The 13,741-nt window shown below is 35.2% G+C and overlaps 1 protein-coding gene across 1 annotated transcript in view; it reads left to right on the top strand.

The window, feature by feature from the left end:
* LOC119083559 (transcriptional activator cubitus interruptus) overlaps positions 1-13,741 on the top strand; it is a 61,699-nt gene that overhangs the window by 40,230 nt on the left and 7,728 nt on the right. Inside the window, exons 3-5 of the mRNA XM_037193278.1 lie at positions 7,823-8,046; positions 11,943-12,424; positions 12,494-12,946. Of these exons, the coding sequence (XP_037049173.1) occupies positions 7,823-8,046; positions 11,943-12,424; positions 12,494-12,946 (1,159 nt within the window). The remainder of the gene's footprint in view (positions 1-7,822; positions 8,047-11,942; positions 12,425-12,493; positions 12,947-13,741) is intronic.

The raw sequence follows: 13,741 nt of genomic DNA, 5'->3' as shown, positions 1-13,741 counted from the left end.
CTGGCTGTTGACATACGGTACACATCATAATATTTTTGTGTAACGAGAAACGCTCCCTTTCGAATCAAGTGAAGGAAAATAAAATATTTATTACTCAAATATTTACAAAAAAGACCAGTGGATCGAACACGTGTTACCTGTTTTTTTTTTCCTTTTATTCTGTCTATAGTTTTTGATAGACTCAATTTGGTGTGAAATTGAAAGATACCAGAATGTTGAAATCTTGTTTTACTTGACAGTGCTGTCCTGATGAATTGTAAAAAAGTTTCTGGTACAGAAATAGTAGATGACATTGGATGCTGCAGAGGTAGTTCATAACATGAGAGGCAATTTTGTGATATGAGCCGAAGTCACACGGTCTCATAACGCCAATGATAATGACGTTTGTGCAATGCTTCTGTGATTAAAGAATACACTGTTGTCTTGAGAAGGATAAAGTGTCTGAAAACTTTTAATAAAAATGTTCAGCTGTTCTCCGTTTTTGTAAGTGAACTAATTTGTATGGATTTTAGCCTTAATGAATACAACCCATAACGTTCCGGCTTGTTATAGTCGCGCAATGGGTTGTACTTGGCAAGTTTAAATCAACATTTTACGTTGATCGTGAACTTTGTTTATGTTTATCGCCACTTGACATTGTCACCAAACATCTGTTGAAGGTCCGTTTGTTGCATTATTTCGAGGATTTACACACAGACGTTTCTTGCTGCTTCAATTGTTTTTTTTTTGTATGAGATGCTAGATGTCTAATTTTCATAATATTTGTCGATTTTGGTGGTGTTACAATAAATTTTTTTGTGAAGTGAAGTGAATGTGTTGATTGCTTTCGAAAATAAGTGAAAAATGCAAAATTAGAACTGTTTGGCCATAGGTGTTGAAAAAATGGAAGTTTTGATGAATCTACATTCACACCATAGTTAGTTAGTTAGTATAAGTGGGTGGCGTAGGTACCCTAGCACCTAAGCCTCTAGTTTGCCTGTTGTGCGTACATTCACACCATAAATCCTCTACAAATTCAAAATGAAACGCGCAACAACCATACCAAAGGCAGCCTTGAATTTGATCAACTCGCTTTATTTTCATATATAAGAATGCGTTGAAATTTATTTTTTAATTCATTGGTTCATCCAATAACTGTTGTTTCGACTTCAGTGCTACAAATACCTAAAGAATATTTCATGTGATACATTTTTGCTGGTATGTAATGAAAATTTCCATGCTATTAAACATGAGTTAAAGTTTTAACTTTATTGCACTGATCCAAAACTTTACCTCTAGTTTTTGAATAAAATACCTTACTTAGCAATGTTGTAAATGATGGAAATGTAATGTAGTGTCCCAAACTCGACACACTACCCCTATTCATTTCTTGTCAATGTGTCATAATAAACATCGCAACGTATTGCTCCACCTGTTATCAGACATTATTTGTTATTTGGTGTGACTTAGCCAAAAGTTTATTCTTTGCTCAGCCATCATAATGTAAAAGATCAGTGATAAAGAGCTCAATGAAATTGTTATCATATTTGACCCAGCACGTTTTATTTTATATTAATGCTAAGAGCATTACAGGTACTTTTTGTGTGTTTACCGACCTCGGCTACGGCGCGGCGTCTCGGTAAATTTCACACAAGAAGTACCATTTCCATCATTTGCCTACCAATGGGGCAATAATGTACTATTATTATCGTTTAAAGTCGATCTAATACAGACAGACAGGTTAGGAAATTAGACAACAGAAATCACAGAAGTCAAGTTTGTATATAAACAATAGAAAAAATAGAAAATTATCACAATTCAATTGATCGAAAAGTGTTGCAAGAAAGAAGCAAGAAAAAATAAAAGAAAGAAAGAAAGAAAAATAGTTAAAGCAAAAGCGTGACCGCTTTCCGCGGGTGGGAAATGTTCATGTAACAACATTATTACTGGGGGATAGGCAATAAAAGTAGTTTTTTTTTGTGCTCAGTGATGGAAAGCGGAAGCTTTTAGGACTAGTCCTAGCGAAGTGAAGCCAAGGAGGACAAGCTGACAACGTGTCCCTAGAACGGCGTTTTGTTTTGCTTATTTCCTTCCATTTTTATTCCTTTCTTTCAGGATCTTTCCCTATTTGAACAACTACCTTAACAATTGTTTCCTTATCATCTGCCACTTGTGACGCAATTGTTTTGGTAAAACTTTCGTTGTTCAATTTTTTGCGTTCAGGCTTAGAATGCGTCACCATTAGCCATATCAGTTATTTTGTAAGTACAGACACGAAGACTTGCGACACATTTATCCATTTAAGGTTTTTTGACTGATATTTACTAACCTGGATCAAAGGAGTTAGTATAATAACAGAATATTGGGTGTGTCAAAATACTACTCTATCAATTATTATTGACGGTACTAATGGTATTAAATATAGCAGCATTTTTTCCCTAATTCCCTAATTTTCTGTAAAACTTAATCAATTGTGAAAAATTCATTTTCCCTTTATAATCCAATACCAAAATTGCTCGACAGAATTAATTACCTGTGCCTAATTGATCGACCAAAGCCTTCTAATAGAACCGGTTCCACACAAAAATATTTCTTCACTTAAGTATGTTGTATTCCTTGATAAACCCATAAATTAAACAGCATCTTCATTTTAAACACAAACCAAATATATAAATGTACGAAGAAAAGAGTTTCTTCATATATTGGCGCTGTAAAATGTAAATGTTAGGATGTATAATTTTATTTTTACTACGGTTCTCGAACAGGTTTCGTGTGGACAGCGCATGCATAAGCAAATTACACGATGTATGTATTCCACATGCAAGTTCACAAGAAGATTTTGTTTTTTTTTGTACTTTTTTTTAAAGAATCAACGTAGAACGCGACGTGAGGAGACTTTTTATCCTTTAAGTAGACTTGGTGCATACAAAATGTTAACTAAATAATGTAATTAAACAGTAATTGACTTGTTATGTTTGATAGTTTCAGTTTGGACATTTTTTTTTTCATTTTGTCGGAGAAACATTTATTGACGTAAATGGCATGTTTATGTGTTTATGACTGCACAGCCGGACTGACTGCCCAAAAGCTCTTCGGGCGATGAATGACGAACATTTGTAAAAAATCGAAAAGCCCGAATGTTCATTGTGCCAGTTCGGGAAAGATATTGATCAATACAATGGACTTCGTCACTACAAACATAAATTCGAATTTATTAAAATAATTATCTTAAAGAAACTTCACAGTAGACTGACTTCGTGACGAATTTTAATTTTAATATGATTTTTTATTATGTCAATGGCTCAAATAGCTCATTCTAAAAAAATGGGAATTCACATAGTTTAAAAAATTCTTAAATTGGTGAAATCGGTTCATGCACTTGCACTCATACTTAAAGGGCCTTGCAGTACTGAAATGTTCTAAAAATCCAGCAGCGTTATCGCCTTTCAAGTGTGTGTTTGTTTGAAAGTTAAATTTTCTAGGATTTGTTTTTTGTTCTAAACGGTGTCGTGATCAGACAGTGTCGTGCCTTGGTTACATACTAAAACAACGGATAACGGATGGGTGATCTCTGTGATATTCCCAAGAGACTTTTTGTCTCTATGCTCGATAAAACGATAACTCGAGCAATTCTTAACGGATTTTTAGAAGAAAAAAATTATTTGACGAGGACCGAAATTCTTGTGGTTAAGTTTGTTCATGGAAAGTATCGTAGTAATAATCTAGAAGTTATTGCGAAAAGAATTTTCGCTTGATTTCTTCGTTTGTATAAAAAGTCAGGGTCTTACACCAGAAAATACCGAAAAATGTGGGTAACAAAAAGGTTCACTGTGATTGAAAATGTATGAAATGCTATGAAAAACGTTAAATATGGTAAACAAAAAATCGTTGAGGGCACGATAACTTGAGTAATTTTTAACCAATTTGAATGATTCTTTTTTTTTTAAATACGTGGAATTAAAATCCCGAGGCTAAGTTCGAAGATGGGCTATGTAGGACTAAGGTTCTGGAAGCTATCCGAGAAAAACGGGATTTTATACTGTTGATCATAGCCTCAATTCAAAAAGATTACTTTGATGAAATTTGATTTTGTTGCGTAGTGTGTGTAAATCGTATAAGTATGTTTTCGACGTGCATGAAACTTGTAGGAAGAATAATTTCATCATTTGATGTCCATCTTCTAACTTGTAAACATCTCTTCCTAACAACTTGATAGTTGACTATGAAATTTGATAGTTGACTATCAAGTTGTTTGTTATATATCAAGTCAGTAGTTTTTTACTCCCTTTACAACCACATCTTACGCCAGCAAAATGCCTGTTATCAAATTAGCACACTTTGATTAAAAAGTGTAAGAAATTTTAATAAAAACGTTAAATTTTGCAGGGAATATAAGATGAATTATCTCAACTAATTTTTGAAGATTTTTTTTAAATACATGGAATTAAATGAATATTGTAAAAATTTTACGAGTGTGAAGTTTGCGGCCAGAGCAAAGCGAGGGCCGTAATTCACACGAGTCGTGACATTTTATTCACAATTGAAGGTTTTGTGAATGGGAAATCGAGTGATTATTTTTTCTCGGTCTACCAATAAATTTCTCCTTTTACAAATATTTTTAATCCCTTTACCATTATAGAGTGGTACCAATTTACCGAAAATATTGGTAAACTGAGTTATTTTTAACGATGAACCAAAAACTAATTAAGTTCATTTATTACCATGTCACCATGTGAAGGTATATTAAGTACCGGGGAACTTCCTTTTTTTACGCAAAATTGTAAGAGAAGAATATCTATCGCACTTTTTTATTTTGTGAAAAAGTCCTCGTTCCACATTCACAAAACAAACTTCGCATCTACTCTGATGTAAAAAAATGCAATCAAACAGAATAATAGACAGCTCATACGAGTGGGAAGTTTACGGCCAGAGCGAAGCGAGGGTCGTAATATCCACGAGTCATATTTTATTTATGATTTGAGGTTGATGCTCAAAAAGTGGTCAAAAATAATTCCACCTTACACTCGATGGTTTCCAAGAAAAAAAAAATTGTCAAATTTTACTGTCATTTGCCTGGAGTCATTAATACAGTAAATATATTATGTATTAAATGTGACAAGTCAAAAATACATTTAGAAAAGTGTCAAGGGACCTGACCCGCCCAAAAGGTGAGACCTAGTCTTTATTTATCGCCTGGGATAATGTTCCTCCTGGGATACTATACTCACCCAAAGCCTCTTTTTGAGATCCTCATGGAGTGTATCTTCTCCAATACATCGTGGACATTAACACCCACACTAATATACTTGATTTACTAAAGTCGAGACTTGGAATACTCTCCAAGAATTATTTAAATCGTAACAAAAGATTTTTTTTAGTAGAATAATTATTCATGTTATGATTAGCATTATAAATGTATGAGTGCTAGCCATATCCTCTTAATAAAAACGTTAGTGAAACAAAACACCTCACACGTAACACCACTTGAATAAAATTAAGCTTTGAAAATATTTATATAAATATCAAGTATGGTGTGTGTTGGCGTGTTTTGATATTCATATGGCTTATAATGTTGTACCCATTGTTCAACAATAATACAATGTTACTTTTTCGCCTTTTCGCATAAAGTTTAAACATATTCTTAGTTTTGTCTTCAACAGTGTATAGTATATTCACAACAACCACAAGTTAGGTTTAGAAATCGAATAATTAAATCGAAAATGAAAATTTAAACTGCCACAACGTGACATTACAATATTATAAATATGTTCGGAACGATGCTCGGAAATAATACGATTGCTATGTGTACGATTATATACAACATGTCATATACATGTAGGAGACAAGCTCCTACATAGCCTTTACATACATTAGGGGAACTCAGTTCATTTTTCTTATACGTATAAATCGCATATCTTTGACAACTCATCTGAAAAATAATTAAATTTTACCTCGACGGATTTGGGTCAAACAAACTGCCAGTGTGTAGCGAACGATCTCAGGAACCCGGCAATGTAATTAGTTTTTCAATCGGACCAATATCGGCTGAGCGATAAGACTTTCAAAAAAAAAATTTTACGTACTGATCACAACTCGATTTTAAAGTCCTATCGCTCGGCAGATATTGGTCCGATTGAAAAACTAATTGCGTTACCGGACTACTGAGATCACGCGCTACACACTGGCAGTTTGTTTGACCAAAATCCGTCGTGGTAAAATTTAATTGTTTTCATGTGACGGTTGTCAAAGATATGCGGTTTATACGGAGTATATTCAATTATACTCGATATACTGGATATATGAGCGTATATCGAGTATAAATAAAATGAAAGGAATTCCCCTATTATAAGAAGCATTTATAAGTCACACTCTTTTCCTTCTCGCGCCACTAACACAATTATGTATGAGTTGAGCATATAAATCTATAATATAAAGTTTAATGTTTGTTTGTTGGTTTGTCTCTCTATTCAATTCAATTCAATTCGTTTATTTTACGTCAGGCTAATACAGCCGACGGATCACAGGTAAATACAACAGGTAGTACAAAGATATAGTAGAAAAAGAAAGAAGAAGAAGCGCCTAGACACTAGGAACACATCACATAAAAAGGTAATCACAAGAAAAATATCACAATACAGAAAAGATAACTTAGCTGGTCAATACAAAATAGAGAAATAAACAGGTAGAGATCAAAAAAAGGAAAGCGAGAAAAAAAAATCAAGTGTCATGATTCGGTTGGGTCACAGTGCCACCCATCGGTGAAACAGGTCGTCGGGAAGTCTTAGCAAAGAGGTGCGGAATTGACCACTCGGCAGCGTTGGGTCAACATGCCGTGCTGCTATATTGAATAAAATGCATGCCACAACGAATGGCGAGTTGTCGTGTGTTCCGATTTTAATAAAGTCCGGGTTCCGCATGATACGCGTTCCAGGATTGAGTGTGATCAGCGAACGCAGGTACGGCGATTGGTACTTTCCGATGATTAATGCATGAATGAACAAAATGATTGCATTAATACGACGTCTGATCAGTGTTATCAATCCGAGTTGTTCACACCTTTCGGTATATGGTGTTAGTTCGTAATAGGAGCCCAGAGATGGAAAGTCCTACAGATTTGAAACTTGGCATACCGACTAATGAGGAAAAGTTAGAAAGAACGAGCGTCATGCGTTATTTGACACACGAATTGTTTTCCGGTTTGCGTCGTGGATGCGTTTCTTAAACTTCGAAACATTTTGTAACGCGTTAAAATTTCTGACGCGTGAAATAAAAATTTTCCTTTGACGCGTGAAAATATTTTTGCAAGAAAAATTTTATTTTGATATATGAAAAACTGTTATGGGGATAATTTAATTTTGACGATTGAAAATATTTTCAATATGAATTATTTTTTATAGAAAGTAATTAATTGTGAAATTAACTCAGGCAAGTGCTCTGTCCCTTGAGTTATCTGTACATTTCAATTCACATTCAATTTTTATTCGTCATCAGATACATTGACACATGTCGATATATGGACGTTGATGAACAAAAATTGACGAAAACTAGTCCTGAAAAATTCTGCTTTCATCACGAGTTACGAACTACGTTTTTTGTGCCTTAAGGATCATAATGAGACGAAACCACGAAACGATTAAAATAATCCCGGGCAAAGTCGGGTACCACACTAGTATATAATAAAAAATTAATACCGAACATTTTGTTTATGTTACATGTTTTTTTTTTGCTGTGACTGCTAAAAATACATTTTTGCTGGACTGACATCTTAACTCATTTCTTCTTATCTGCTCTTTCAATTTAAATGTTTGTAATGTAATCTTAATGCGATTCTGTCTTATTTCAGACTAAGTAACAGTACCAGTTTTTCGGAATTGCAATACTTGGCTTCTAGGCGTGCAGCAGCTGTTGCTGCATCTATGCTACCACCGCCATCGACATCCACTGAGGCTACTTTACAACCTCCACCGACGCATCAACATGATTTTCATCCCGCCTACAGGATTCCAGGCTATATGGAGCATTTGTACTCGTTACAACATGCAACTAGCCCGTCAGCTTCACTACACGGTAATTAACATTGAAAACGCTTTCTCAAAAAATAAAAAAATAAATCCTAAGATCCTAGCATTAGTGTAGATAATATTCGAGAATTATACAGTGAACGACATCTCAAAAGTCTCATATCTTATGATTTCCACGTTTTCAATGAATTCCACACATTCCACACAGCTCACACTATGCATCAGTATGATCCGCTGTGGTTGCCAAGGTTGTATATTATAAGGAGGTTGCGCCAACAGCCTTTTTTCGTGGTGACATTAAATCAAAAATAAATGGTCGCTGGTGTGTTGTGTTTCAAGTAAGTTGAATTCTTCGTTGTGACATTAACGCAAAAAAGAAGTGACAACTGCGAAGAATTCACCTAAATACAAATAATACCACAGTTGCGGTCATTTCTTTTTCTCGTTTACTGTGACAGTGAATCGCGCAACCATTTAATTAAAAATCTAAGTCGATGCGGTAATTTATTTGGTTTCATTAGACGTCACACGAGAATCCTATAGGTTTATTCCGAGGCCATATGATTGTCGAATTTCATCCATAGAGATACAACCTAACCAATATTTATATGAAACCGATCTCTATGGATGAAATCGTGCTAATTAATTAGTTTACATTTTTTTAGGTGGGTAGCCTGATTATTTCGGTAAAACTAATTTTTTTTTGGATTAAATGGATTAAATGTATTAAATGGAAGTGCGTCACCCGGTCACCCCACTCCTCCTAAAATTCATAAAATTCATAAAATGGACCAAATCCTCCTAAAATCTCCTAAAATCTTCTAAAGCTCCTAAAATTCCTAAAATGAGCTCACACTCTCGAAGAAATTTTTTAATAATACTGAAAAACTAAAAACGGTAAAAACAGCAAAATTATGCGGCAATGAATTTGAACTTCTGTATGAACCTGACTCAACTTGCGAAAACACTCCTTTCTTTGAGTCATGCAAATAGCGATCCTGAACGTGGATTTAGCGAAAATAAATACATTATCGAGGATCGCAGTTTGTTAGAAGATGCGACTATCGTGTCACTTCGAACGTTTAAGGACACATTGAATAATATAAACGTCACTGACTTCCTAATGAATCGACGTATTTTCCAGATGTGCTCCAATGTACTTTACTTTTATCGAACAACAAAAAGTCGAGAAGGTACTACTTCTTAAGAATAAAGAGGCGGAAGATAATCTCAATAAAGCATCTTCACAAAACAAAATCGAGTTCAGAAAAACTTTCCGATATCGAGAAATCTCTCCAGATCCAGTAGAAAAAAACTTTTTAGTGCACAAGAGCTGATAAATGATGGAAACAAAATTATGGTGAATCTTAAGTCGACAACAAAAACCTGATAAAGGATCAGTTGCTGGCTAGTCGAGACTGGCGTCAGAAAAGAGGAAATCATAAAAGTTTCAATTATTAAAGGAAAAACATAAGGAAAAATATGTTTCGACAAAAAAAAATAACTTTTTGTCAATTTTCTTAAACATTTTTAGTATTTTACGAAGTGTATGAGAAACAGAGAAACAGAGCAAAAATTTCTCCGGAAATTAATTATACAACCTTTCCCACATTTTAAAAAATTCCTCCTAAAATTCTCCTAAAATTACCTTCCAAATCTCCTAAAATACTCCTAAAATTGCCTTTAAAATTTTCTAAAATTCATAATTTTAGGAGCTTTCCTAAGCCGTGGGAACTCTGGAAACATGTTAGAATTGTAAAATTTCGCCTGCGGCGAATATTTCTACTAAAAGTTTCTAGAGCAGTCCGTTGCACAAACATTTTACAAGTGGGAAAACTTTAGTATTCTCTGAGATGAACTTACGTATCTCCGCTAAGTATTTGCACCATTGGATGATAGCTTTTGACTATGGTTTTAACCTTTATTCTTTGAGTGGCTCTCACTCCAATGCGAAAAATATAGCTCCCAATAGGTCGACCGGCTCAACAGCGGCTGAAATGTAGTTCGACCTGAAAGTTCAAATCTGTACAGGTAGGAAAAAGAACCTAACCTGACTAGATTATGGTCTCGCTCATACCTGTCAAATCAAGTTTCAGGTAGCCTGAAACATCCATACAAACTTTCCAGATAACCTAGATCAGGTCAAGTTGGATAACACTTTGAAATGATAATATGTATGATAATACAAGTTCAGGCAAAAAAAAGCTTTAAAAAATACCAATGCTCTAAAAATGGTTAGTTTATTGAAATTTCTTTCTGTGCCGTTTTGGAATCATTATCATCCTTGATAATAGTTGAAATAGTTGAAAACTGTAAAGACGTATTACACAAATAACTTAGTCGAAGTTATAAGTTAGGCACCTATAGATTATCTTCAAGGCCGTTTGAAATACCATCCACGTTAAAAAAAACATAGCTAACGCCGACCCGTACGAAACATCTATTCGTATCAAAAGCCTTTAATGTGAAACTCTTCATTTCTCTTACTTCATTTTCTTCTCTACTGAAAAACTATTCGCCCTTTAAAATCACTTACATTATCCACTCTTTGCCTTGTTATCATACACAAATAAATTGCCGGAGGCAATATATACAGCCCCGTACGAAGTCAACTTTCATAAATTCCTATTTAACATACCGCTATATACCTTTATTTCACTATAAATAAACATTTCACAGATGAATATGCTATTATATAGCTATATATGCCTGTATATAGCTCAATATAGCTGTCCATATATGTAATCCCTGAAACCCCACACACATAACCAATTACTTCTCTGTTAACAGAAACTCTCTAAGTACCATTTTTACGAAGATATTTCACTTTTACCAATTTGTTAGGAGACTGGAAATTCTACCGACGCTTTACATGCGTTAATACCTTTCAAACAAAAAAAAAAATCCTGAAATTCGGTCAAAATTTACTCGAGATATTGACAAAATACTCCACGTTCACTGTACGGCCGAGTAGCCGGATAAGAGCTCACTCCAAGAGACCTAGCTCACGCTCCGGTGAACCGAGTTTTTTCCCTGATTGGTACGGTCAATACCTATCTAATTAAGCGAAAGTAGACGAAATATGTTCACATTTCGCCGCCCTACAAGCAGAAACTGCTTGGCGCACTGGTTTACACCAAGGGGTCTCACTCACATTGGATGCAGACTTATTTGAAAATATTTACTAAGTCGTCGAAAACTATTACGTTAAAATGAAGTTATCTGCAATTCTAATCAGTTATTGTTTAATCCAGGAGAAACTTAATCGTAAAATAATCTTTGACTTCGCGTAAAATAGGGTTCAAACTTTCCTAAAAACTCACTTTCTTACCAATTTTTTCACCAGAAAATTAACTATTTCTAGCAACTATTTTCGTTATGTTTGCTCATTTTTCCACTTTTTTACTTTAAATTCTGCGTGTAATAGCTGGAAATGGAACACTCTATTCTAGGAAACCCAGAGAGATGCTAAGATGACGACGGAAACGGCGTCCCAGCCGTCGTCTTAGTCTCTCTCTGAGGAAAACGGGTTACACTGTTCGTATAGATCATCTTTAAGGCCGTCTGAAACGCCATCCACGTTAGAGTTAATGTCATTTGAACGAAAGATTTTAAGCCACCGCATATAGTTCGTTTTTTTAAACACAGTATTTTAAATTTTGAACTCAAATGGCAGCTTTTTTTGGGCATAAAAGTTTGTGTTAAATAAACCACAACGAAATTAATCTGAGGCTACGTTTGAAAGTACCGTAACTTGAAGACTATATGTATTGGTTGGGTATCTAAAGGAAATGTTAAAGAGCTCTTTCCTTTTTTGTTAGTTACCTTCAATTGGAAATGGTTTTTTGTTTCTTTCGTTTTTCTCATGTGACCATACTGTAAATGAATTCGATATTGCTTTCTTTTATCTATTTAATTGTATTAATTTAATTTTTATTGTAGGTCTCGGTCTTGGGTCAGAGTATCTGGGCTCACGAACCACATTGACCGATCTTCATCCACCTAGCTCATTAGCTAGCACAGACTTTCCCTTCAGCATTGATGGTTCGCGGTTGAGCAGTCCACGAGCTGGTCTAAGAGCTTCGATAAGCCGAAAGAGAGCACTGTCGTCATCACCTTACTCGGATTCTTTCGACATTAATTCAATGATTCGTTTCTCACCAAACTCGATAGCGCTTGTAAATGCGTCACGCGGTAGCAGTGCGAGCGGCTCGTACGGACATTTGTCCGCTGGAACGATGAGCCCATCATTAGGAATGCATAACAGTATGGCGCCTCATCTACAACAATTACAAGCACATTTACTACGTGGTGGATTATTGCATCCTTTGACACATCATGGTTCTCCAACATCTAGTATGTTTTCGCTTCCACATCATCAGTCATTGCATGCATCATCCGGCCATGGAATAACGAAACCAACGGTAAGGCAAACAACAGTTTATGAAAACAACGAATACAATCATGCCTAAAACGTTCTTTGTGACTTCTAGCGTATGATGGAAGATCATCATCACCACCGCGATAGTAATGCCGAGTATAACAGTAAGCCATCGCCTACTGAACAACCTTCGTCCAGTATGAGGGTTACAACAGTCGAAGCCGATAGTGCGACCCAAATTTTAGCGAAAAAAGGACGAATCAAAAGGGAACCAATGCAACACAGCGGTACGACCACTGGCGAAAATGTTGTGGATACGACCGACCTAAAAGATGAACCGGGCGACTTTATGGAAACAAATTGTCACTGGCGTGATTGTAGCGTAGAGTTCGGTACACAAGACGAATTGGTTAAACACATCAACAACGATCATATACACGCGAACAAGAAATCGTTTGTCTGCAGGTGGGAAGATTGTTCTCGAGAAGAAAAACCGTTTAAAGCACAATATATGTTAGTGGTACACATCCGTCAACATACCGGCGAGAAACCGCACAAATGCACAGTTAGTACACTTAATCATAATCACAATTGCACGTTTTGTCTTGTTTACTTCTAATAAAGTAGTTGCCGCTTTAAACAGGGCCTGCTTCACAGAAACTTTCTGCAATTTCCTTTTTATCCCTAAAAATTCTAATTCATCGTTGACACCTTAGACTAATCATTAGTTTGTCTAAGGTTGACACACGTGAATGTTTGCTTTTTTTCGGTTTTTCATATTTCTCGTCTTTCGTGGGAGTCACTTGACTGAAAATGACACTCAGAAGTTCTGAGGCAGAACAAGTAACTGGCCTGTTAGAGATTAACGAAAAATTGACAGATGCGCAATTAAAACTCCAAATTTCATTCATAAATTGCAAATTATGAATGAAAATTCGATTTGTAATTATGCATCTGTCACTTTTGCGTTGCTATCCAAATGACCAGTTAGACAATACGATTAGTCTGATTTCAGTTTAAATCGCAAAATTGCTCTTCTTACACTGCTTCAGATCTTCCATCAAAACAACACATTTTTATTCCCGTACGAATGACGTATACGTTTATTTACGTCTACGTTTGCAACACGTCGAGTTCGACTCCCTTTGTAAGGGGCAACCAAAACTGTGGTCGTCCAGATATAACACGTCAGCAAAAAAAAATTCTGCGAATACTAATCTGAGCAAAACAATTAATTTCATATATTAATGAAAACTACTGACAATTGCAATGGGATTTTTTTTGTCAACATCCGATTAGGAGTTAGAGTTCAAAGTTTCTGCCCTTTACATACATTTTATCTGATTATGATATTTTTCAA

This window comes from Bradysia coprophila, unplaced genomic scaffold (assembly GCF_014529535.1).
Source record: "Bradysia coprophila strain Holo2 unplaced genomic scaffold, BU_Bcop_v1 contig_70, whole genome shotgun sequence".
In the NCBI taxonomy this organism is placed as follows: Eukaryota; Metazoa; Arthropoda; class Insecta; order Diptera; family Sciaridae; genus Bradysia; species Bradysia coprophila.
This window is presented reverse-complemented; position numbering and strand designations above follow the sequence as displayed.